The sequence below is a fragment of the Aulostomus chinensis genome, chromosome 5, assembly GCF_037954235.1.
Source record: "Aulostomus chinensis isolate RoL2024-O1b breed Wild chromosome 5, RoL_Achi_v1.0, whole genome shotgun sequence".
Lineage (NCBI taxonomy): Eukaryota > Metazoa > Chordata > Actinopteri > Syngnathiformes > Aulostomidae > Aulostomus > Aulostomus chinensis.
Window position 1 is genome coordinate 19,768,426 of NC_141324.1, and position 27,130 is coordinate 19,795,555.

The 27,130-nt window shown below is 42.0% G+C and overlaps 3 protein-coding genes and 1 long non-coding RNA gene across 5 annotated transcripts in view; 1 reads left to right on the forward strand and 3 right to left on the reverse strand.

The window, feature by feature from the left end:
• Positions 1 to 6,878, reverse strand: part of LOC147261636 (adenylate cyclase type 1-like) — a 39,858-nt gene extending 32,980 nt beyond the window's left edge. The window contains exons 1-3 of the mRNA XM_086203754.1: positions 5,899 to 6,878; positions 2,639 to 2,788; positions 2,291 to 2,409 (exon numbers count right to left, since the gene is read on the reverse strand). Coding sequence (XP_086059880.1) covers positions 2,291 to 2,409; positions 2,639 to 2,788; positions 5,899 to 6,507 — 878 coding nt within the window. The 5' untranslated portion in view covers positions 6,508 to 6,878. The remainder of the gene's footprint in view (positions 1 to 2,290; positions 2,410 to 2,638; positions 2,789 to 5,898) is intronic.
• Positions 6,879 to 8,680: 1,802 nt separating this feature from the next.
• On the reverse strand, positions 8,681 to 10,355 carry LOC147261637 (uncharacterized). The gene is made up of 3 exons (XR_015115819.1): positions 10,295 to 10,355; positions 9,772 to 9,885; positions 8,681 to 9,188 (listed from the first exon to the last, which is right to left on the reverse strand). It is a non-coding gene; the product is annotated as an uncharacterized LOC147261637 (long non-coding RNA).
• A 4,685-nt stretch (positions 10,356 to 15,040) lies between these two features.
• On the reverse strand, positions 15,041 to 23,011 carry LOC147261638 (NAD-dependent protein deacylase sirtuin-5, mitochondrial-like). 2 transcript variants are annotated; one of them, XM_086203759.1, is made up of 9 exons: positions 22,907 to 23,011; positions 21,556 to 21,660; positions 20,298 to 20,431; positions 19,716 to 19,941; positions 19,172 to 19,259; positions 19,012 to 19,065; positions 17,001 to 17,124; positions 16,094 to 16,209; positions 15,041 to 15,881 (listed from the first exon to the last, which is right to left on the reverse strand). In XM_086203759.1, exons 2-9 carry the CDS (start codon positions 21,653 to 21,655, stop codon positions 15,809 to 15,811), a joined length of 915 nt encoding a protein of 304 aa, XP_086059885.1. In that variant the 5' UTR covers positions 21,656 to 21,660; positions 22,907 to 23,011; the 3' UTR covers positions 15,041 to 15,808. The 2 variants fall into 2 exon arrangements, with proteins under 2 accessions (XP_086059885.1, XP_086059884.1); XM_086203758.1 differs by having other exon boundaries at positions 21,556 to 21,665; positions 22,907 to 23,009.
• Positions 23,012 to 25,050: 2,039 nt separating this feature from the next.
• The window catches only part of LOC147261639 (phosphatase and actin regulator 1-like), a 47,196-nt gene continuing 45,116 nt past the window's right edge, over positions 25,051 to 27,130 (forward strand). Inside the window, exon 1 of the mRNA XM_086203757.1 lies at positions 25,051 to 25,240. Coding sequence (XP_086059883.1) covers positions 25,129 to 25,240 — 112 coding nt within the window. The 5' untranslated portion in view covers positions 25,051 to 25,128. The remainder of the gene's footprint in view (positions 25,241 to 27,130) is intronic.

Sequence of the window (27,130 nt, forward strand, 5' to 3'; positions counted from 1 at the left end):
AAGACTGAACAATGTGGTCGACACAGATGAAAGCAGGTGATAAAAACGAGGCAGGCGGTGGATTAGCGTCAGGTTCTTCCATTCGCCGAACAGTTTCCTCTTAAATGTGTTCTTGAGAAAGGTCAGAAGGAAATCTACACCAGACTTCATTGTCCTTAAGTGCCAGTTGTTGTTAATTAACATAATTAACGCCCAGCCGGTCTCCATACATGAGGCTGCACACAGAAAACACTGCGACCACCAAATAGCTCCAAACTTATCACCTCAGGCTTTTGTCCGTGTCAAAGTAAAAAGTGTTTGCTTTCCCCGCTTGAAGGCATCAACTGTTATTATGCATCTGACTTTAGTGAAAGGATTCCTGACAGAAGTCTCACTCGCTCTGAAATCTTGCGGGAGTTGAGCTGCTGAAGGACGAGAGCAGCGTAAACATGATTCCAGGGAAGAGTGGGGTAGAGGAAGCTTCTCTGAGGTTAGAAAAAGATAAGCAGTGACTCATGTTTTTCCTTCACTTTCTTAGACAAGCTGGCGTGGTTAATTGTGCAACACGTGTGAAACACACCATTTGTACCTGCACCGGTGTTTCACCAGTGACCCTTTTGACTGGGCTGAAAACTGCCAAACACATAAGACAAGAAACAAATACACTTTTCTCTGAAAGAAAGGATGGAGAGACTCCCTGCAGACAGAGTGGAGGTAAAGTTATCAGGTGAAGTTACTGTGTTGACCTGGTTTCCAAGGATACTAGCAAGAATCTCACCGTACGGCACGTATCACGATACGTGAAACGATAATAACACAATATCTCAATAAACTTCACTATTCCACACAGTTCCCTGAAAAATGATCAGATGTCATGTTTGCTTTAACGCTGGCTTCTGACCGGCCCTTCCTTGACTGCCTCACTCACAACTACAGGAAGTATCACGCAGTGTAGTAGCTGTACTTCGACATTACCAAAGCAGAGGTTTATGAGTCATAGAGTATTTACAGACTTTCCTAAAACATGAATTATTACTTGGAGAGGAATCGATATTTTGAGCTGGAATATTTATACTGTGTCAGGGAAAAAAAACATGTGGTGATATATTGCCATCATGTTTTGGGTTTTTTTGGGTTTTTTTTTTTTTTTGCCGCTCCTAGTACACATATGCACTAACCAGAAATAGTGTGTAAAAACAAACTAGAGGGCACTAGAGAGCACAGACTTGAGCCAAACCAGAGTAAAACAAGCGCTTATGATCCATCCTCGCACAAGTGGTGATTAATGCATGTATGTTCGGCAAATAGCACTTCCGGCATCCACTAGGTGGTGCTAGTGAGCACACATATGTGTTGTGCCTGTTTATTATTTTTTGTTGTTTTTGGCTAATTTCTTGTACCCACTGGGTGGCTCTATGACTTAAATTCAGCTTGTAGATATCTTAAGACTCTCATCAGTTGTTTCAATGCTGATAAAGATCTGATCACAATGGAAGCTAAATGGTTTCCCCCCCAGGCCTGCGCATGCTACACCCCTTCACGGTGTTTGGTGAAAACTGGACAAAGGAGTTTATGAGTAATCCTGCCGACAAACAAACCATTTTATTTCAACTTTCCTAGTGAAGGAATACTGTACTTTGTTGTTAAGCTTTTTTCACCTAAAGGAAGGATTTAAATATATTATCCGTCCCTGCAGAACTGCATCCCACAGCTTCTACAGAACTAACTGATTCACAGATAGTTTGGTGTGCTGGAAAGTTTAAAGGAGGAAATACGGTTCCTCCTCAGACCAGAGAGTCTCTGTGTAGCAAACCACTGTAAGATCATTCGTGTGCGGGCTTACGACAGAACTCATGACCCCTGAACAATGGAGATGACGTTGCTGGATCAGATTTGATGGACTTGAATTCAATACAAGCACCAGCAGCATGCCATCATCTGTCCAGTGACCGTATTTTGATCCACCATGTCAGTGCACGTAGATTTCCACCCATGAATCAAACGCAAAGTGTAACCTCAAGTCATTTCTAAGACTTCAAATGCATAAGATGTCCGGTGCTCATTCAGTTTTTCCCACTCTGAGGATAATAATGTCACCACCCTTCAGTTTTCTTTCCAGAGGGCATTTTCGGACCAAGATATTAATTTAATTCTTAACATGCTCTGTAATGTTCTTAGACAGTGTTTATACCAAATTCCCCCATGAGGAGAATGCGATGTCTCCAAATGTTGTGTGTTTAAAGTGGCAGTAGTAAAGTAGTAAAGTCAAGGGAAGGCGGGGTGGGGGGGGTGGGGATGCTGAGGATCTTACCTGACATTGTCATGCCGCTGAATGTAGATTTTGTGAAAGATCCTTTCAGGGGGCTTCAGGAAATCCTCTTTCATTTCCATAGCTACATTTCTAGGCAGCAAACTCATTAAGAGCCGTTCCTGAATGTATACACATTTATGTTGTGTTTGAAAGAGAGAGGGAGAGAGAGAGAGAGAGAGAAATGACAATGAAATAAAGTTTGGTCCTAAATTCTCAAAACACAGCGGAAGAAAAGTGCCATATTAAAACTACACACAAAAAAGAATCTAACAGAATCAAATAAGGTGTAGAAATGAGTCATAGCACATCTAATTTTACCCAGCATCAGCAGTGTACAGGTGCCTGTACCTGTTTCTCATTCTCATCCTCCATGCGGAGTCTCTCCTCGATGCAGTTGCGAGCCTGCAGGAAGGCCTTTCTCTGGGCTCGTTCCGTCAGGATACGCACGAAGAGCCCCGACAGGTTGACGCTGGTGAACAGCACCGTGTTGGCAACCAACTGCAAACAGGAAATTCAACTTGTTTAAGTTCTTGAGTAGAGTGCTGATACGGTACAGTACTGCTACTGTGGGAGAGGCTGTGACAGTGTGACTGTGATCTTCATATGTGTGTCTTTCATGTCCTTTTATCTTGTTATACTGTCTGTGAGTAGAATAACAAAATGTTCCGAATGATTTTGGTGCCTTGCCATTCAATACCAAATACCTCGGAAGTGAGTCTCTCCAAGTTACCATTTTTATGTTTGATGTTGTGAAACTGCCTTGAGTAGAAACTTGCTGAAACATCAACTTAAAAACGTATAACGTGCAAATTAAATCAAACTGCATTTTGGTAAATTGGTTTGGATATTTTCATGTAAAGAAACTGGTCTGTGTTTGAAAATGGCGAGGAGCTGAAATCTAACAGTGAAGTACAATGACGTAGAGTAGAACTCCTATCACCCGCCGAGGTACAGGCATATTTTTGTGTGTGTCTCAGTTTTACGGATCTGAATTCATGCCAATATTCCCTCCAAGGTTCTGATTTTTAACCAGTGCACACGTGTACGTTATGAAACAATGAACCTGAACAGTTACCTCTACTGCGTACGTCTACAAGCGCGTCTTTCGCTTTGCTGAGGTGATCTGGCTTCACTTCTTAGGATTCACCTCCATACACTACCAGGCTTTTACCCTGGGATACAATTACGTATTCATAAAATTAAAGTCTTCTTTGGGTCACTTATTATTAATGATCTCTACAGCTGGAGTCAATGAACTCAAGAGAAGCTTGAATAGATTCATTGTGCTTTTACTTCCTACAATTACAGCGTAATTTCAGGGCATCAGTCCAGTGAATCAGAGCTCTGAAAAGACTAGTTTGGCAGCATGGAGTCTGTCTTTGTGCTGCTGGCAAACATCGACGTGTTCGAATGATGCCAAAGTTACTCAGAAGACCTCGAGTGAGTAAACATGCACGTCAAAGTTAAGTGGCATAACATATCTGCCATGTCTGAGAGATTACGGTGCTCATGTGATCTGATGCTGTAGAGGATTAGATTTCGAGGTATATTAAGAAGGCTGTTAAATGCTTGAAAACACACAGCTTCCATATAATCGGCATCATTGTTGCACTTGATATTAATGAACATCATTAAATTCCCTGGGATTGGATGCCTATCTTTGGGAAGTCATTAAAGCTGGGAATTTGCTTCGGATTGGGCCCCAATTTAATTTAATTTGTGCAGTGTTACTACTCAATCCCAGTGTTGTTGTGTCATATTACTCTCAGCTATTAACCTTACAATCAAATCTGACAGAATTAAGATTGAACATTTACGGTGTATATATAGAAGAGCAGGGAACATGCAGTAAACTATTTTTTTTTTTATTGCAGTCCACACCTACTTCTGCAGAAATAAGAAATCTCAGGTACAGAGAGAGATAGAGAGAGAGGTGATGGTGGGGCGAGCGAGAGCCTGGGATCTAGGTGGGTGGTTGGAGCAGGCCTGGGCCGTGCAGGGTCATGCCACACAGCTCATCTCTAAGCTTAATGGATTAGCTATCTCTGGTCACACCGCTAACACTGTCCTTCACATGGCTACAAAGGTATCTCATAGCCCACGTAGAGGGAAAACAATCTCCTCCGCAAATACGCCGCCATCATCCAAGGCTGTGATGAACTGATCAAATCTCAATTTCCAAGAAATGCACAATCTTCATGTCACATGTTGCACTGAGGCAGAAATGTTCCATTACCCCTGAAGGGTTTAACTGATGTGACATATCTTCCTTCTGCACACCTGATGGAAACTTGAGTGTGTTTATACGTGTGTGTGTGAATGTGTTCGGTGTGTGTTAGTGTGTGTTCGCTTTATTGTGACTGAATAAGATATAAATGTATAGAATGCTGTGCCAATTTCTATTTTAGCCACGGAATTACATGCTTGAATTTTGCCCTAATTTCCGTAACGGAAGCCAACAGTGTGGTGAAAGTGAGGTGTGTGTTTGTGCCACTTCCACTTGCCCTACTTCTGACGCTGGCTGGATGTCACTCTTCATTCCCTCGCCATCTCCTTTTGGGCTGATTCATATCCCCGGGGACACAGTCATACACACTGTTTCACTCATTCATTTTTTTTCTTCACCCTCCTCTATGTCTGTCTATACTTTTCTCACCGCAGCTCTGGCCTGTTCGGTTCTCTGTCAGCCGAAGGGACCTAGGGATGACCCATACTGGCCGATAGGGGTGTTGATGTTAACTGTGTAAAAACAAGTTTGTATGATACTCGTGTGAAAAACACAAGACGCTCTAACACACACGGATTTTTTTCTTTTTAGCCCTCAGTTTAGTCTTACAGACAGGAAGCTGAGCCTGATGGCTATTTATAACCCCTTGCCCCAGACATTTATTGCGTACCTCTAGTAACATTTAAGTCTTTGTGAGCCCGCGTGATTGGCAGGGGGAACACAATAGATGTAAGGAGGAGAGAGGAGTTACCAATAGCCATCAGTCTTTGCTTACTAACTGGAGGGCGAAAAACAAACAAAAACAACCCACAACACAAGACTTGATGAATGAAGCCCATTGTTAATTGGAAAAAGTTTTTTCAGAAGCTCATAAATCATAATATTTTCTGCAGTTTCTTTGGCATTGATGGTGAGCAAAGAAGGAGAAACTTGAGTCGACATAAAAATCAGTGCAGATTTAATCGGGCTTCGCCAGTAGTCACGTCCGAGCACAAATCATCAAAGGCGTAAGCAACGCTTTTCATTCGGAATCCTCCTCTACAGCTCGCGGTTTTACTCCTTTACATGCCCAGGTGAACCAGCTTGTCTGTTTTGGAAGCAGGACAGATTACACTTTGTCAAATTTGAGGAAAAACCTGAGCAAATCCCATCAACTTCAGCTGCAGGGAGCTGTCCATAGTGCTGAACTCAAGTGTGTGTGTGTGTGTGTGTGTGTGTGTGTGTGTGTGTGTGTGTGTGTGTGTGTGTGTGTGTGTGTGTGTGTGTGTGTGTGTTCTATCGTGCAGGAGGATGCTGCTGACATGGTGGTTGTAGGCCTGTTCATGGTAAAGGTAAACACCAAAGCCACAGTGTGCTCATGCTGGGTACATCCTGGACATACCGTTCTCCACAGTTTCTGCGTTTTCACCGTGACAGAAGTGGCGGTCACTATCAAATGTGAGATGGACACCATAATTCCAAACACGACCGCCAGGAGCGTCCGTACAGGCAGGAGCGCGTAGGCGACGAAGGTGACCAGGATGAGCTGCCACATGCCCTGGTCTGGAGACGTCGGGGGCTCCATCCCCATCGCGCCCAGGGAGAAGGGACAGCAGAGGAAGGAGAAGGTGAAGCCGAATAGCAGCGTCAGGTTGACGATCTGTTGGAGCTGTGTCACCTGCAGGTACTTGACATTAGTTACGATGAAGAGGGAGACGAAGATGACACAGTGGACCGGATGCGACCCCTTGGAGATGGTGAGGCTTGGGCCGGACAGCAACTCCACCACAGCCAGCGTGGAGGACATGAAGATGAGGACAGCCAGGGCTTTGAGGGTGGACGTCTGCTCCAGTTTCAGGTTGTAGTTCTGGAAGAGGGACTCAAGCTCCTTGCAGTCGAACTCGTCCTCACACGCGATGGTGGTCAAAGGGACAACCGATGGGCAGTGACTTCTCTTCCGCCTGGTTTTGACTTTCTGAAACGGTACTTCCTCCATGTCAGTGCCATTCATAAACTGAATATCTGCTCACGGCTTAGGGCGAACGGAACACCGGATCCCAGCGACACAGACCGGAGCCAAACGTCAGACGCGCGGAGCAGGCTGGAGGCGTCCCGGATAGAAGGCTGGCCGGTGGCCACGGACGCGCTCCACACTATCCACAGGTTGAACCTCCTTGTTCCGATATATCAAGAGAAACATTCATGTTCCGCTTGATCTGCCAAATGCATGTTGCATTTAAAAAAAAATCAAGTCAGCGCCACGTGAAGAGCGGTGCACACGACGTCTAGTTCAGATGGTAACTTAGCAGCTTTTTGCGGGGCTCAGATAGGATCACGCCTGCGCATTATGAGGTGAAGATAAGAGGTCTCAGCTACTTGACTGGCGCGGATGCAGACCTTCCCTCAGCAGCAGCCTGACACACAACATCCACAATGTCCTTTTTCTTCCCCACCTACTCATGTTTCCATCATTCATTTCCTCCAACCCCCCACCCCCAAACACACACACACACACACACACACACACACACACACACACACACACACACACACACACACACACACACACACACACTCGGTGAAGAAGTGATCACAGGCAGGAACATCATGGGACATGCTTGCATAAGAGTCATCATATGATTTGTGTGTTGCCACCCTCACCAGCAGCACCCTCTTGGCATTCATGTGGTTGTCTCATTCATTACCAGGGGAAGATTAGTCATCCGTCACAGGCTGCCATTGCCATGACCCGCCGGTACCAGTGAGGGTGTAAGAAAGTGACAGATGGATGCCAAAGTCCAGCACTTAACCATGCAGGACACTCACATTATGTCCTCTCTCTCTCTCCCTCTCTGTCTCTCTCTCAAGCTTTCACTGATCAGCCACTGAATGAGTGGATAGAGTGTGACAGATAAACAAAGAGAGAGAGGAAGAGAGAGAGGGCGATGTGGATGGGTTGAATAGAAAATAGAAACAGGGAAGTAGAATAATTGGCAGCCGACCAAAATTCTGAGACAAAAATAGAAGAAGAGCTTAATAGAAGATTAGTCCGGCAGTGGAGAAACATCAAAGTGTTTTAGGACAAAAAAGTAGCCAACTCAGTTGAGTTGATGTTGAATTGGAGTGATTATTTGTATGTATCTGCATTAATTGGTTAATCATTTAAGCCAGTTACCGAGCAAAGCTGTTCAGTCAAAGCTTCTCAAATGTGAGGATTTTCTGCTTTAATTACTGTTTCATGTAATTTCATATCTGTAGGATTTGCAGCATGTATATAAAAATATCTCTCCCGTATATGTTACTCCACCCACATGACTTAGCTTTAAAATACTCTCTTATACAATAGTTCATCACGTAGAAAACCTGCAGCGATTAGTGTAAAACCTTTGTCTATCCTTGCACCTTAGAGTGATACTCCACACAAAAAAAATGTGTATTTCAGCGCTAGCAAACGGGTGTAGTAAGCTCACAAAGGCGTATTTGTCTGTCCTTGGTTATGTCTTTGTGACTCCAGAATGTAGGAAGAGCCAGCTACATATATTTTACTCGAAGGCAATGGTGACAGTTGCCACCAACAGCAAAACTTTACAAAATCACGATGTGCTTGAGTTTGCCAACGGACGTTGACGGACAGTTTTGCTTTTGCTAGCCATCAGTCTCCATTCGCTTCAAGCTAAAGATACCGTGTGTGGCTGGCTCCCTCTGCATTCTGGGGTCCCAAAGAGGTGACACAGGAGGGGAAAACACACCTTCGTGAGCTAAAGACACGAATCGGTGAGTAGTTAAAGGCAAAATACACATTGGGTGAAGTATTGCTTCAACGTAGTATATTTCTGGTCTATGCTGTGTTTTAGTTTGCTAATTGGATCTATTCAGCATTTCTTTGTTTTTTGGTGCAATGAAAATGTAGAATCTAATCTAATATTGCGATTAAATGAAATATGAAAAAAAATTGATGACTAAAACTATCTTGATTTGCAGCCCTCTGATTAGCCTCCTCATACCTGGCGTTTGCTGTCGCACAAAAGGTTTTGTCAGGGTCCGTAACCTCCAGTAGCGGCGGTTACTCTCACTCCCCTGTGCTATCTGTCTCTGCTCCTCCGAGGAAAAGATGTGGGACACAGCATGTAGGACACGTTGCTTTTAGGCCGAAAATTCTGTCTCATCCACATTTTTATTTCCAACTAGCAGACACACAGACCAAAACAAACAACAACCTGTGTTTGACATACTGTAGAGAGAAGGTCATATGCAAATGAAACAAAACAATGTCATCATTTCTAGTCCGCTGACCAGAGTGGAGTTAATCTGGCATCGATTCTGTGTCATCGCCTTATCAGACTCCCTGAGCAGCAGCTCCCCAAATTAAGCTCAATAATGAGCAATGCTGTTTTTCAGTTTAATCTCACATTCCTTTGATGCAAATGTCAAACAGTGCATTCCGAGATCTGACATTCACATGGATTCAAATGACTATTCATGTCTCTCTTCGGTTAGATTTGTCGAATGACATTTGTTTTTTTGCATTTGTTTGAAGGTGTTCACAATCCCGCGACGACCTCTCGACCTGTTTGTATCCGTAAACATTGGGAAGCGAGAGCAGGGGCATTATACTGTATTAAAGTGTTATTCCCTCTGCTTTTGATGGCTTCAGGTGTAAGTGCATGGTCACACTCCGCCAGTCCTCATCTCCTGAGAACAAAGAGAGGTCTTAGGGGAGTTCACGCCACAAAGCTACACACACCAAGGGCATCAGACAAGGAGAGCGCAACCTGCTTCCTGCCGTGCACCTCTCCACTGAAAAGCATCTCCACTTCCTCTCTCGGTCTGTCTCTTCTATTTCTGTCTCTTGCTCTTTCATCGTACAAAAATCCCTCTCACTCAAAAGACATTTAAAAAAAAAACAGCTGAACAGGGAAAATGATGTAAAACAGCTGATTATGTATTTGACATATTTACATTGCAGAGTTGAATAACAGCTTGATGACTCAACAGTGCGCGCTATCCGCAGCAATTAAAATCTTCTCCGCCACATGTCACTTGTATAGCCGCTTTCTAAAAGCTGATCTATAGCATGCAGCTGATCTTAAACTCAAATTTGTTTCATAAGACAGCCTTTGGTCAGATGTTGGCTTTTCCTGTAAATAGAGCAGCGTCAGAAAAATGCCTCATATCTATTCATTTTCCCACTGGAAGAATGTGTTTTAAACTGGAAAACAGATCACACCAAATGGTTTTGAGTTAAATGGGGGGGGGGGGGGGGGGCAGAGCATACCAAAAGAGAATGTTGCAGAGCTGCAGCTTCTGTGTACATGGCGCTTTACGCTCGCTGTCATCAAGTGATCATCTGTGAGGATCCCACCAGCGTCCAGATGTGGTTGAAGCGTGGCTGGTTTTATAATCACAGACACATTGGATCAACACCAGCAAATGAAACAGCCAAGACGGACCCAAGAGGAAATGTGAGGCATTTTGTGAATTAGCTAATGTCAGCCTTAATTAAAATGTGTGAAGGAAATACACTTCACACACAAATACACACACAAGATGGAGAACAGGAGCTTATATATATATATATATATATATGTGTGTGTGTGTGTGTGTGTGTGTGTGTGTATATATGTATATATATATATATATGTATATATATATGTGTATATATATATATATATACACTCACACACACACACACATATAATATGGGGGGGAAATCTATTCCTTTTCTTTTATGCGCGCAATAGAAAATCAAATATAAATCAAATATAGCCACAAGTTAGCAATTTTTCACATAAACTTACAAAGAAATTAGTCCAGTTCTTGCCCCGAGGAAGAACCAGCAGAACCCCATTTGTCATGTCTGAAAACATAATACACACATAATTACAAAATCAAAACTGGACTCAGGGAAAAAAAATCCACAAGCTTATCCTTTATTCAGCACACAGAATGATCGGTCTGCTCTTCAAACCACATCTCCACACCCAGACAGACAGATGTAGAAGCAATGTTAACCCCAGAATCCATGATTGAGATGCAGTTTATCTGTTGATGGAAGTTTAATGGCAACAAGGTCAACACATTTGGACAGTAGTTTGAAAAGCTGAGAAGATGTTGTTGTACCAACATTCATGTGTCAGTAACGTTGCTGATGAGTTGAAACGAGGGTGTGTTCTTGAGAAGACGTTATCGAAAGAGTAATAATATCAGGTACGAAGCAAAAAAATACATTAAAAAAAATCCACATTGTCTGACACACTTTTGTTCTCCAATATGAGGGAAAATTCTAACTTCCTCTCTTTGTTTCCAGGCACCGTCTCTAAAAAAAACAAAACAAAAAAAACCAGCACTGAACCATTCTCCCTCAATTGTAATCCTGCCACCACATCTCTCTGATGCTAAACAATACACACGATATTATCCAGGTTTCTTCAATGACAGCAAGCTGACTGCAACCTTTTGCTTATCAACCTCCATGTTTGTGGGACTCAGCTGACAACAACAACTCGCCCAATCTGTCTCTAAAATCAGCATGGCTAACGAACCCAAAGGTGAGGCTGCGCTGTTCATATGGTAATTTATTTCAACGTGTCATTCTCTGAATTTTATTGACAGGAACTGAGGAGCTCGGGAGAACTTCCAAGAACCGCGTTTGCTAGAGAATGAAGCAGCGAAGTCAAAAGCTTACTGGTAATGACAAAAGGTAATAAGTGCGCCTGTTTCGTGTGTGTGTGTGTGTGTGTGTGTGTCTGTCTGTCTGTCGGTTTAGAATGTATCACATGCCATCAAGTGTACGGGATTCAGGTGGTGTAACCCCCCCCCAGTGAAATCCTCTTAAAGCCTCTGATAGCTCAAGTAATCTGAAGGAAGTAACGTGTGAGTGTGTATCTGCAGGTTCCTGGGTGTATGTCTGTCTAAACCCCTCCCACTACGGCTGCTCCCGTGACGCGCCACGTGGAATCTCAGCCCATTCCAGGAAGTGCAGTGCTGAGATCGGGGCTGAGAGTGTCGGATGGGTTAGGATTAGGGAGACAACATTGTGAATAGCTTTAATGTCAGTATTTAGTGATCAAAGCTGTCAGAGGTAAAAAATGACAGACAGAATTACTGAAACAAAGTCAGATTGTCACAGACATTCAGGACCCTGTGATCGGGGCATGTAGGGAGATCCTCAGGAGGAAATAAGAGATAAATCAGAGCCCTGAGATCAAAGTGAGACTTCTAAGACCAAACAACCCAGGGCCCCTGAAACCACTGACCCTGCACAAGCAGGACAGATGGAGATGCTTGGACTGCTACTGACCAGACACCTAGAACCATGAATACTGAGTGGGTCGCATCAGGTCGGTTAAAGACTACTGATGTAACAAAGACACAAACAGAGCCGAGGCCTGATGGCGGACACTCAACAACACTCGGAGAGGCCTTATGTTGAATCGGAACTGATATTGAATTTAAAAGACACAAACAAGATTGAGCAGGCGTGGAGGCGAGAGCTCCCTCTCATGTGTGCTCCCGTGTCACACTCACAGGAGCCAAACACTCCTCTAGGCCAGGCAGGGCCAGTGATCAATAACCAGGAGAAAGTGGCCGCAAGCCTTGATCCTAATTAGTGCAGAGCTGGAGCAGATTAGCCTGCACCTGAGCCCACATCTTAGCCGTTCTGAAACAACAACTCGCTCTCACAATCAGGCTGGAAGCGGCAGCATCAGCACGATGTAGATGTATAGATAGGACGTGGGGAAGGAGAGAGAGATGGACCAAAAAATGTTATCTTTTCTGTTATTGTTGTTCGTTTCAGTGAGGGAATATGAAGATTTCATCAGGTCCAAAATTAAAAGGGGGGTGGGGAGGTTCTCATGGCAACAGAGGGATTAACTGTAAAGATTTGTTATCATCGCCAAGTCCTTTAAACATACACGGTTCAGGGAAAGGTCAGGAAAAGGGGACCATGAGGGGATTGTACTGTGTGTGTGTGTGTGTGTGTGTGTGTGTGTGTGTGAGTGTGTGTGTGCGTGCGCGCACTGCATGCACATGAGAGAAGCCCCGGTCTTCCACGAAGTATTATGAATTAACAGATGCCACAGATAGTAAATAGCTGGGCCCTCATGAGCTTTGTTGCTTTCATGATGAACCTTAACTTTTTAAAGAGCTATTGTCAAAGCTCCGGAGCTGAGAAACATCTGGTGTTTGGCATGAAGGACATGTCAAAAGGGCAGCAAAACAAGACAAATTCAGTCTAATACGGACATGCCAAGAAATAGTAGTACCATACTAAGAGAATATAAATGTGAACATATGTCATCTAAAATTGCACCTCTGCTAGACTGCAATTAAAGTTGCAGATATATCCATAAATTAGATCATTAATTTACAAAAGTACATTTACATCTCTTTCCATTTCCTTTCAATAAAACATTGCTTTTTAAACTAATAGGTTTTGCATATATCGGAAGCTGTTGAAGTTTTGTTTTTTTCAAAATTTTAATTCAAAAATAACAATATAGAAAGACATTTAGAAATATTCTACTGTGCTTCTGTACTGAAGTGTTCGGGGTTGTTTTACTAAAGTTGTAAATAAACTTCTATTTTTACATTGTTAGCTTGCTGCTTGAAAAGTGTATTTGACAGTTGTTGATTGTAATGTCATATCCATCCGTTAAAGGTGTCATATCAGGAAAAATTCCCTTTTATTGCTTATGCATATACTGTATATATATTGGGGTCCCTGATGTACATGAACTGTGAAATGAGAAGACCCCGTCATTTTGATTTTGCCACACTTTTTCTCATCTTGTGACTCAACGAGCCATCCAGACTTGTCGCCCCTTAACGCATCACAAGGGTTTTCAGGAAACTCGAAGTCCTTGCATTTGTTTTTATGCGCGCCATCCACCAGGGTATTTTCATTTCCAGGCTACTGAAGGAGAAAAACTCAGGTTATTGTAAGGGGGCGTGATGTTTGATGACTTGGTGGCTTGTTTGTCACAGTGGGAAAAAAAAAAAATCATCTGGAATGATGATCTGTCGAGTTGTAGCTACGCTTTTTTGACCACAAATGCATACTGATACTGGTTAATACCCCACCAAAATTAAAATATTAAACTGAAATTTTAAACTTGAATTAGACACCGCAAATTTCAAAACAAAAAACAGATTTAGTTTACACTTTACAGCAGCCTAATAATTATGGTCCTGTTCTATTTTGTGTCCCAGCAATTCCAGTCAGAGCAGCAGGGCCTTGGCCCAGCTAAATGGAACAGGACCATAACGACTGTTATTACTCCAATGGAACTCCTAAATCAACAGAATGTCATGCCTCATGGACATCAACAAGCTCTGTGTAACTGTAAAGCTGCTGTTTATCTGCAATGTTCACAGTTACTCACCCAGCCTGACCTGCTTTGATCTGACGCCAGTTCGCATACACGGGGAACGCACGCACGCATTCGACATCTTAATATATGTGTAATAATATCTATGCTTGAGGATTCATCGCAGTTCTTTCAGCCAGAAAAGTTAGTCACATGACATGAAGCGTTGGTCAGCAGGTGGCAGGCCGGTATCACAGGATCCACAGCAGGCATGCCAGCTGTCTGTTGTTTGATGCTAACACATTTGAAATGTTGTTTCACTTGGGTTACTTAACAGCTTTACTGAGAGAAAAAGGTTTAGAAGTTAATTAAAATGTAATAATAAACTTGTTATGCAATGAGTGAGGAGCATGGAGGGGTTATTGAAGCAATTGTGCATTTTACAGGATAGTTAGTTGGTGATTTAAAATCTAAATTGCATAATGGTACATTTTGCTGAATAATATGCATTTATGTAGGTGTATGTATAGTTTGTAAGCAGGCAGCTAAGCCCCCTAGTGGTCAAGTACTTCCAAAATAACAGAAGGATATATATGGTGATGCCCTGAAGAGATAATTTATCATTATTATTATTATTACTGACAGTATCAGAGGAAGGGAATTCCTCCTAAGTGTCACCATGTTCTTTTTCCACTAATGACAACAGGGACTTTCCTCTCCTTGAAGGGAAGCAGCAGTAATAGAAGAGGAAATGAGGAAATCTAATCACAGCAATGATGATGCACGATGTATTAAAGGGTGATGATACTTCACGACAACTGAGGGATTTGATTCGAATGCTAATTGTTGACCGAAGCCCTTGGGCAGCCAGGTATTTTTGCAGCAAGTGTCCAGTGTCACCGATGTGGACCAACTGTTTCTGGTACTACAGTCCATTTTGGACTAAAAATAATCAACTTCATTCATGAAAAGTTCTTCCACGGTTTAGTCTTTCAGACAAGAAGCAACTCCCAGGGGCTATTTGTATCTACTGTGTACCTCTTGAAACATTAAAGTCTTTGCAAGCCTGAGTGATTGACAGTTACAAGAGATACACAATAGATGCAAGGAGTTATGAATAACCATTATGCTTTGCTTCCTGACTGAAAGATTACACTGAGGTATTAAAAAGAAAAAAGCAGAACAACAGAATAACACCACAACAATCCCTGAGAGAAATCAGCAACACAAATGTAAATGTAGTGTTTTAATCATCTGGATGATTCCATTGGCTGATTTGACAAGGTACTTTTTTTATTTTAGAAAGTCTGCTTAGGGTTTACCAGCGTATGAAATGATAGTCAGCTACTATATTATTATGTTCCATTCCTTTCCTGTCTAGAAATTCCATGTACCAAAAGAAACAGGCATTTCAATTGTTAAAAATGTAATAAACGTATCATGAATAAACCATGACGCGCAACCACACTGACATTATAATAAACAGTCAAAGAGTATATGAGATAGAAACACTATGTTAAATCTCTGTAACATTGCTGCTCTGGTTTAAAGCGAGCATTTGGTCAAGGTTGAAAGGCACAAGATGATGGATCCGTTCATTAAGAGGAGAAGGGAAGGATTCTCCCCGCTGTGCAGCACAGCTAGTGATTCCTCACAAGCCCCAAATACATTCCATATGTTAAAAAAAAAAATTGAGATACTTTCCTTGGCAAACAACATACATAATGCATTTCCTTTCTTATATCAAGTTGCATAGATTCATATTAAACCTACACAGCAAATACATAGTACATACCCATTTCCAGTTTCATGAAGCTGTATATTCAAGTATTGACCGACCATGAAGCTAAGTTATATACAACACTGCCTCTACTATGCATCAGAATAGATTTCTAAGTAAACATTTTGAATTTGACATGCTTAGAAACACAATATGCTTTGAACTGCTATCGACTGAAGGAGAAGCCACTGTTTGGTGGTGGTACGTTTATCCTGAGAATGTTAAATAACCTCTGACTCGTGTCGCGCCAAAGCTGGAGGGAGCGTAGTTCCACATGGACCCTGAAAATGGAACCTGCGCCACATCACACACAAAGATACAAAAAAAACAAAACAAAACAAAAAAACAAGATCAGGGTTGTTTTTTTTGTGTGTGTGTGTAAAGTTTGGACACATTAAAAGAACCTACTCATTAATTCACGGCTTCAAATACTATGAAGGAGCGTGGAGTATTTGACATAAAACCAAACAGGTGTAATACAGTGTTTTATCTCTTTCAATACTTACGTGAAGTATTCAGTTTTTGGTGTTGGTTGTGTGTTGAATTCTGCCACTGGAATGCCTCTGGATGCCACCTGAGGGCCAAACATGGCTGCTGGGTAGACAATTGAAGATGTGCCCACCTGCAGGTTCACAACAGGGGGCGGTTACAACAGTGTTAACATTAAATCCACCATACAGCATTTTCAATCTGACGCGCTTCTTGAGATATTCTGAACAAAATCTATATTAAATTAAAAGAAACAAACCAAATTTTTTTGGTTAACTTAATCATCTGCCATCTTCCACAGGACTTGACAAGAAGATAGATACCCTTCTCTCCTCTGTGTGTTAATTAGAATGCGCACACCTGACTGTGAGTTAGCTTAGCACAATGAATGGAAGTGGATGGAAAGTTTTAGCATAATGTAGCTCCATTAAAGGTTATCAAATAGGTTCAGGCTCTTGGTTTGTGCAGGAGTAATCCTCCTCATCCTCTCTGACAAAGCTGTCCATGATAACAGGCAGCCAGTGCTCTTGAAGTCTAAAACAAATGTTTGTTTTGTCGCTGGTCAGGAAAGTCATTCTAGTTCCTGTAACTAATTGCAAAATAACATGTTTCTTGGTTTTATATTTCATAGGGAATGTTAAGTACAATGCTAGTGTTATTGCAGAAAATGACCATTTTGAAGAAAACTGTATTTGATGACTTTTGACTGAGGTGTGCTAACAATTTCCATCCGCTACCATTCATTGCGCTAAGCTAACTAGCACACACAGAGGAGATTAAGAGTACCCAAATTCTTGTCTGGCACTGGGGAAGATGGCAAATAAAAGTATTTCCCACAAAAGTCGTTTTTAATTTTTGGTCATTTTTAAGTACTAAACAGTAAAAGTATATACTTTATGCTATAAACATTAATGCTCAACTTACCACCAGACAAAGATCACAGGTCTCCAGCTCTTTCTCCACCTTGGTCAGGATGTGAGAGTCCAACGTCTCCCCGAAAAACACGACATTAGGCCTCAACAGACCTCGGCAGTCAGTTTCGCGACACCTTGATACAGCAGCAAAGTTTTACACAATTACAATACAACTGGCTACAAAAGACACACACAACGGCATGCAGTCAGAGGGAAGATGAAATGGTCAAATGCAAATTGTGTAGTAACCTTTAATTCATGTTTCTGCCCATAGCGAGTGGTTAAACTTGCACAAATGACAAGAACCGGGAGCATGTTTGGAGAGAATAATACATGCAGTAAACTACAAATGCACTTAAACTAAGGGTCAGATATATAAACAAAAAGCATAAAACCATGATCATGTTGTGTTATTTTTAAGGTTCAAGTTCTATATGTCAGTTCCCTTACAGTGTGAATACTCAACAAATCTCAACCTCATATGTGGATCTCATTTTTCAGAGGGAGAGGAGGATAAAATGTTTGTAGCACACCACTGCCCCCAAGTGGACATAGTGACTTCATCACCTCTGGTGCATTACATTAGTATCTTATTCAAAGACTTTTATTTAAACCAAAAGGCTTACTTATAATAGCCTTTTTACTGATATTATTTGATGCTTTTTAATTATCTATTGTTCAAAGTTGTTCTTACTCTTATTTTTCTTCAGGCAGCCTGGTTTTATGACTGCTCCTCTAAAGTCAGAACTCTCATACATGTTACAGCTCATGTCATCATTACTAAAAAAAAAGCCTTGCCCAGTAATGGCTATTTATGGGGTGCTAGCAGAGCCCCTGCCATGCAAACACAACAGGACAGACAGCTACCTAATAATGTGGCAGGTGGATGGACTGTATGGCATACAGGATATCAGACAGTTAGCTGGGATAATAAGCTGTCTGAAGGAGAAGATAATACAGATATTAGGACCAAAAAAAAAAAAAAAACCTCATCATAATGCATCCAAAGTCCAGCAGCCTGAGACTGAACAGTGTAACAATGTAAGGTAAGAGGGTGAGGGAGTGTCAGAGCCAGAATGGAAAAAAGGAACATCCCTAGTTCATCGTTCATCGCAAAGAGGGTCCCCTGCTAAGTGAGTGCCTGAGGCAGTAGAAAAAGAGAGGTTATCGTGGAAGACTAAACTCCTTGAATCATGAGCTGATACTCTTGTACCTGCCTCCTGCCGACCATGCCTTTGTTATCACAGGACACAGATAGAACTGACCGTGTGCAGCACTGTGGGATCAACTCTTCCTGCCGGCGCCCTGGTCAGGAGCACTGATAGGAGTATTAATCTATGTTGGGTGTTTTTGAATTTGGGAGAAACCAACGCTGGCATAAAGACAGTATGTAATCTCCACAACTTCAACCCTACCGGCTCCATCCTCCATGCACCTTCAAATCACAGGAGGATATTTAAGTCAGAGCTTTTCAACTTTTTTGCCGCATTTACGTGCAAGTCATGTTATTAACCTACTCACCTCCAACTCCAAAACTCCTACGATCACATCTCCATTTCAATTTCTACTGTCCTTATTAAAAGGACCTGTGCGTCTTATAAATCGAAGTACAATGCAGTATTTAATCATCTTTTATTCATGTTTATAAGCCGTGTGAGCCAGTTAAATGAATGTTTTATAGTTCACTTCCTGCATTTGGTCTGTTTCTGATGTCCCAACTTTATCAGCAGGACCGTGGTCTGGTTGTCTGGTCCAGGGGAGCTTTCCCAGCAGTTATGGTTTGGATCATAAATAAAAGTCAGAAGGTCCAAACCAAGGAAGGCGGGTATGAGAGGGCCCTAATATACAGTATAGAAGCTTCTAATCCCTCAAGCCTCTGGTAGACAACCCAGGCTTGAGGAAAACCCACACTGCCACTACAAAAACCACAACAACCTACCACATTTCCTCCAGTTCCCAGCAGAACTGTACAAAGGACTTAATAAATCTGTCCCGCTGATATGAAGTGAAAGTAATCTTACCTTGGCAGTTTATCCACAGGAATCTGGGCATCAGCAACATCTGGGTCAGGTGCTCTACACACGAACATAACAAGAGGGTAAAAAAGCACACTAAGGGTCAAACTGGAATGATACGACAACAAATCTGGTGTGTTTACACTCTACAGGTGCTGCCTCTTACCCTTTGCCCTTCAGGGCAGCACATATGGGGCTTCGCTTGTTTACCGTCACGTGTCCACAACTCACACACCGCGTCTCCATCAGACTGCCTGCCGTTACACACGCGCACGCACGCACGCACACACACACACACACAAAAACAGCTGTTTTTCATTTGTGACGTCAAAGAACAGAGTCATCTAGTCCCCAGACGCTGCTAACAGTAGGGTCTTCTCATGTTGGGCAAGTCCTCGACTGCCTACGCTGGGTATTACGATGTGACGTTAAAGCAGACACACCAAACATCTCAAATACAGACAAACATGTGTCCTCAATAGATGGGATTTAAAAGTCAACACACATTTGGGATTTGGATCAGTGACATTTAATTGGTGACCAACTCTGATCTCATGGGATGCGAGTTTTAGAGACAAACTACTATAAATCAGAAAAGGTTTCCATATCCCAGTAAAACCACAACGGCGATGCTGTCATAGTTTCCCATCAGGACTTCATGCATCCTTACTAAGCCTGTTCTAGGCAGTCATATCATCACCCCCCCTTACCATGAATCTTCAGCACATGTTTGGACCCAGCCTGTTGGAGCAGGTCGTCAATGCACTGGGTGATGACAACAACGGAGCGTCCCTGCTTTCTCAGCCGGGACTCACACTCCGCGATAGCCAGATGAACAGAACTGGGCTTTTTGCTCAACGCCAGCTCTCTTCTGTAATGGTAGAACTCCCAGACCCGTGACGGGTTGCGGGAGAAAGCCTCGGGAGTAGCCAGGTCCTGGGGAGGCATTGACATGAAAACATATTTGTTTAAAGTACAGAGGCTATCAATAAAAAAATATATTCTCAGAGCAAAGAATCAAAAGGCAGGCTATGAAACACAGGGAGATGGATTATTACTTATATTATACAGCATATTCACTCAACTGAAATCAGTCCAAGGAGTTATTAAGATACTCTGTGTAACATAGAGCAAAAAAAAACAAAAAAATGCAGCAGATTCATGAAATTAAATATAATATAATGCACCTGTGCCAGAGCAAAGCAATTGGCAATGGCAACAAACACAAAACAGTGACATAAATCAAATGAGAACAAATGCAATAATGCAGCCGTGAAAGTACGTGTCAGTACCTGGGACTGCCATGTCCTCCATTTCTCATTTGGTCCCCTAAAAGTTGGTACTCCACTCTCTGCGCTCACACCGGCACCCGTGATGAGGGCTATGTGTTTGGCCTTGGAGAAGGCCTTACGGAATTCAGACATGTCTAGACAGGTCAGAGGAAAAACAAACACGCTGTTTTTTTTAAATTTAGTATGTGAACTTTTACTATTAACCAATAAAAGACATTTTAGGAGATAAGTAACCAGAAGTCTCGACTGCATATCCAAGGTACTTTCAAGTTGCCTGAGTTGACAAACCCAAACAACCTCAGTCAGAGATAAGCAGTTCCACAACAATGGTTATCAACTGGTTAAGTAAACCAAGCGTTTCCCAACATGTTTGTGAGCGTGTTACAGCCAGCATTGATACTAGATAACCAACTGCAAACATGGAAAGCTGCATGTTTCACTCAAGAGGAACAAACTATAAACCTTCACAAAGCAAAATGGAACACTGCAGCCAGAAAGACAAGCAGCCAACCGTGTGCATGCGTGAACAGACTTTTCATCATCGCTGTTCCATCGCTGAAGCATGAGTCGATCTGACCACAGTCACCTCTGATTGGCATGAAAGGAATCGGTGGCCTAGATTATAGTCTACAAATCAATATTAATGAAGCCACTGGGATTCGTCGCATTGGCTATACAGTTCCACTGACTGGCAAGTGTTCAGAATTCCCTCCTCGGAACATTGTTCATAGAGGTGCACACCAGGAAAGAACTCCTCCCATGATCTGTGCACCGAGGCCTATGGGATCCTGTAGGAATGATGACATCACACACGAGGCATCGCTGGTCAGTCTGTGGTGCTCGTACAGGTTTTGAGTAGGTCAGCAGCATTAGTGAGGTCGGCGACGCGCTCCCCCTGAATAGTGCAACACCTTTGATGGCTGATCTCAATACAAAGGAAATGAAGAAATCTTTAAGAAGTAGAAATGTTTGAAAGGTGCTATCTTGAAGCTGGTGCTTTGCATCAACGGAGGGCAGCACATCACTAGATTGCTTGAACTTCTTTGAGCGGATTCAACTCTAAACACAAGCTTTGGTTGTTGACTGAAAGAATGACATCATTGGATCCACAACTAGTTTCTTCAGCAGGGTGGGTGGCTGGCTGCACCCCCCTCCCCCCCCCCAGTCTTTTTCAGCACAGACTGGCTGATATCCAACATTTAAAACAGGGCAACACTTCATACTCCTATGAAGCCCAGCAAGCCTAGTTTGCTGTTACCTGAGCTGGGTCTGGCTGTGTCCATCACAGGTCCTCTGGTCACGTGACTGGAACACATCCGAAGACCAAGTGCAACAGCCGCTCGCTGTTGGAGCAACATTGTCCCTGTGCTTGAAGAGGACAGATAAATGTGACCATGTGGGTGAAAAATGTGGGAGCATGATGATCCACCAGAGATTTAGAAAACCTGCACCAGCTGTCTATACCAGTGAACATAAATATGACAGTACAAGAGGGTAATCCAGCCGTTCATTATCCATCTACTTCATGGTCTTGATGCCAGTATTCCACATGAACAGGCAAAATGTCATGTGGAGAAAAATTACACTATCTCTCTCATTTTTTAATTTTTTTTGGAAAGAAATGCTTGACGTCTTAAATTTCTCCCGTTGAAAAAAACCAAGTATCCCCACAGCCTTGCATCCTAGGTCTGTTTCCTGTCTTCTGGAAGCTAAATGCTCAATTTTACTATTAAAAAGTAAAATTGAGTCAGGTGCAAATATGGCTGCGTAATTAATTGAGATTTAATCTCAACTGCAATACAGACAACTGCAATTTTCAAATCTCAGAAGGGTGCAATTGGACAAAAAAAATCCACTTGCCCATTAGATACAAATTGATGCAGTTCTGCTACAGAACAGTTTAAAGATTTAGCAAACTTCTTTGCTCGGGAGAAAGTAATTAAAAGGAGAATATGTTTTTTTGTCAATTAATATGGGTGCAATTCCATTAAATAATATGGATTTTTTTTTTAATGTATGTCCTTAGAATTACAACATTTCAGGCTGTCAGTTGTGCAATTGCAGCGATGTCAACTCAGTCCAAAGGTACAGAGGTTGGATTTTTTTTCTCTGTACGCTGAAGAAATGTACACAACAGTTTAAAAAATAAAACATAATGGCAATGCCTTCCAAAGACAAAGCGTTACCACACAAAAAAAAAAACAGTTTGGGTGCGTCCGAGCAGCTCGAACAAATGTGTCGCAACAGGTTTTACAGGCTGCCCAAACTAAAGCAGAACAGTGTCTTCCCAAAGCCGATGGAGGGTACAAGAAATCATTTACAGATGCTGCCCTGCTTTTAATGTTTGTCTTAACATTAACTGTTTTCAATTAAAGGCAAACAGAACTACACGGTGTGAAAGTTAATATCAGATGTCCTTTACAAACTGCTCAGCTGCACTTACTGCTAGCAAGCGAGATGAACGCTACCTTTAGTAAACCTCACTGGCACACAAACCCGGAACAAAAGCATGTTCTAACTTTGTAGTTGTGGCTCATGTTGCTCCAGAGGAAGACGTGTCCAGTCAATGGGCATTTGAATGAACTTTTGTCACTAATTTGCTCACTTACCTCGCTTAACGTTCCACTTTTAACACCTTCGGCTCTCAAAAGGACGCGGAGGTTGCTTGTTTACTTCTATCACCAGTTAACGTGGGAGCCGTAAACGTATCACAATGTCGTAAATCGTGTGGACAAACTGAGGTTGAAAAAGAGGGAAAAGCGTGTTTTAGGCTGCCATCTGCTGGTAGACTGCCGTAAGTGTGATTCATTCAGGCTGATTCATTCATCTTTCAAATTACTGCGAGGTTTAGCTCGTATTTCTTTTTTCATCTTCAATATAAAAGATACGTTTGTTTGTATTTTAGAGAGGCACACACAATAAGTGGTCTATTTATGACGTTATAAGTGCTTGTGGCTGCAGGGTCACCAGTTAATCACATGGTGGCTGCCGCCAACGACAAGTGGAGAAAGCTACTCTGCAGCCAGGATACATAAACATAAAAACAAGCTCTTTGCCACAATAAAGCGCTCTCTCTCTCTCTCTCTCTCTCTCTCTCTCTCTCACACACACACACACACACGCACACACACACACACATATACACACACACTCAATTCATTTAAATTCAATTCAAAAGGCTTTAATGACATGGGAAACATACATTACATTGTCAAAGCAAGTTTTTCATACAAAAAATATACATGTACAAGAATAGAATAAAAATAGAAATTGTTTTCACTGTAAAAAAGAAAGATATACTATAAAACGTACTATTGTTTAGAAAGGATGTGTTCACAAAGTTCTAATAAGGCTATTATTACTCTCTCTCTCTCTCTCCCACACACGCACGCATGCACACATGCACACACTCACACACACACACACACACACACACACACACACAAACACAGTCAGACCAAAACAAACAAAATTACATATTTATTCAGACAAAACCTCACATTGCCACTGGAGTCTTGTACTTTTGGTAATTTTATAGTATTTGTGTGCTGCAGCTATGCAGCATAAGTATGCTAATATCTTCTTTTGGGACAGCACAGATTTGTCCCAAATAAACAGCAGCAAAACATGCCACGGAATTGTAGGCTGCTCATTCCTATCAAAATCTGCTGCCCTTCTTTTTCATTTTGATCTTATTCCATCTGTTCTTGTGCTTGTAGTCTGTATATACTCTTTTGATTTTTGATTCGGAGAATGCGCCGGATGTAAGCAGTCAAGTCGCCTGAAAACTCATCTTTATGTTATGGCATGTTACGGTTTTTTTTGGAGTATTTTTATTCTCTTTTTATTCCTCCAATTATGTATCATTATTATAAAAGCTTTTGTTTTCTTTTTCTTGTAGATGAAGTTCCATCGCTGGTCATTCACAGTAACTATCTGTACATACCACAATACTTGCAAAAGTACTTCTCAGTGCAATCATATAAATATACTACACATCTTTTACAAGGTAATCACTGCTAAGTCCAGGATGTAAAGACGGTTCCACCACTCTTCCTCACCAAATTATGTTGTTGTGTTGTTGTTTTGTGACCAACTGTAATCAAGTTTTCTGAATCTGAAGCTGTTGATCAGCTAATAGAAAAGTAACAGGTAGAAGTGTGTCATGGGATGTCAGGACTTAAAATTATTTTATCGTTTCTGTGTGGTGGCAAAATAACTGAGTCATTTATTAATAATAGAAACAAATAAATAAAAAAATATGAACAATTAATCGCGTCCCTGCTCCTGGACACCATGCGTAGATTTAGCTTGTAAATGGAGAACTGCGGGTAACCAGTAGAGGGCAGCAGTGAGGCTAGTCTAGTCGGCCGGAAATTAAAAGAAAATGATTTCAGCCTCGAAAATGAATCTTTTCTTTCATTCGCATCTTCACCAAAATCCAGGCTAGTTTGATGGAAATATTCAAAATCATTTGTCACAGCCCAAAATATTGTTAAAAACGTGTAATTGATCGTATTTTTTATTGATTTACAGCATTCATTTTGATGATAAGAAATAGTCTTGAATCCTACAAAAAATAAATCCCAGGCTGCTTTAAACCATACAATGTTGGCCATTTTTGATACTTTCAGTAATTTTTCTCTGTATCCATGCTCTCTCTGTCTCTCTCTCTCTCTCTCTGTCTCTCTCTCTCTCTCTCTGTGTCTCTCTCTCTCTCTCGATCTCTCTCTCTCTGCCTCTACCTCCCCAGTCAGAGTGCGAGTGGCCGCGGTTTGGCGTCGTCTGCCCCAGTCGGCCAGCAGTCACCACTGAACACTGGTTCAAATTGATGGCGACCACTCCAGACAGCAGCACAGACCGCCGACTGATCCGGAGACTCCGCTCCAAGAGCGACACCCCCTATCTGGTTGAAGCCCGGCTCTCCTTCAACCTGCGGACAGGTAGGCGCTCGTCCATCCTCCTCCAGATGCTCTGCCAGATGTCGTAATATGGGTGGAGTGGAGATACACTCCTCCATCTGATTTTAAAAAAAGAACAATCACAATAACCGTACAATATGATATCACAAGGTTTTAGATTTGCTGTGAGGTCTGTCGCTTTTGATCTATCCCCGTAAATGTGACTAAAATGTTATGCAACTTTGGAGACTGGTGCTGCTGGCAGCTGGCGCAAACGCATTGAGGGAGTTTTGGAATCAAACAGCTTTTTTATAGCTTTAAATTCCACGTATGATTGATATTAGATTTAGCAGGCGTTTGGTAATTACTAACAGTGTGTTTCAACGCAGTTACATAACATGAAGAAGCTCCAACGTGACCTATAGTAGCCCAAGCTTTGGCAGTGCATGGTTATGGTGCACAAAATCAGATGGGACATCCGGTAGTCTCTCTCTCTCTCTCTCTCTCTCTCTCTCTCTCTCTCTCTCTCTCTCTTTCAGTAATAATCACAAAACTGATGTGATTGATCCCGCAATGATGCTGTTGCTGGTGAATAGTCTCGTCTCCATAACCCTTTACACAGCATCCTCTGTTACCATGGTGACATGGCATTTTATGCTGACTGAGTCAACAGGATTCAGATCTTTTGCACTACCGTGTAATTATGATGTACGCATGATAGCAGTCATTTAAAAGGGATATCTGACGCTTGCACCGAACAAAAATTCGCCTTTGATTTTTCTCCGCCCTGGTGTGTTGCGAGAGCTCGTTATTCCTACGCAGCTTGATAGAAATGATCTTAAATATGAGCTAGAAAACATACTATTCCAAGCCTCAGCAGTTCAGCCAGCTGGAGTCACACCCATTCATCCACTCAGCAAAAAGTGTCGAATGAATACCACATAGTGTTTGGATGCCGGCCAGTCCAGTAAGTGGTTTCACACTGCAGGCTTCACAGCGATACTTCATCCAAAAAATTGTATTTTTAAGACCTTTATTTCCTTGCTGCATCACTTCTTTGTTACTCCAGAAAGCAGAAAGAGCCAGCCATGTATATTTAGCTTGAAGCTAATGGTGAATGATAGCTACATACCAGCAAAACTGTCGCGAAACATCCAAACCCTCAAGCACATCATTTGATAATCTACGTCTTCTTCATCCAGCCATATGCTCAGTCACCCACCCATGCTTTGATTTGAGCTAAAACCAAACTAAGGGGAACACTTCTGGTTTGGTACTCATGCTAAGTGCTAATAGCTGGCACGTTAAGTTGAACCAGCTCACTCACCATTTGGTAGCACCAAACTGGAGGTGTTATATTTTGTTTTTTTGCTCCGATCAAAGTGTTTGTGGGCCTTCCAAACGTGGACTATGCCAGATGACGTGCATTCCAGTTTGTAAACTGACCTTTAGCTGTTGTTAGCCATCTGTCAGCATTAGCTTTGAGCTAAATACACAACATATCTTGCACTTTCTGCCTTCTGAAGTCACAAAGAAGTGACGTAGGAAGGAAAAATACATATTTGTGAGCTTTAGTGACTTATTTGTGAGTATTTGATCTGAGAGACAAAAAAAAACTTTTAGGGTGAAATATCACTGTAAGGGAATTTAGATTCTGCTTTGATTTTTTTTAAATTCATTTAATTCCTTTAACTTTTACCTTCATCTATTATCATCAAACAAGGCTGTTTTTGCTTTGAACATGCCGATATGAATAACTGATATTTTTCAAAGGGGTGTTATTGTCCTCTGTGGAAAACTAGATTAGCTCTTTGGAGGTACACAGCAAAACAGTACATGCTTGTTAAAGTAATGACAATATCCAGCACAAACTCCAAAGATGGTTTGTTTAAAAAAAATGTAATGCAGCAAATCCTCATATTTTAATATCCG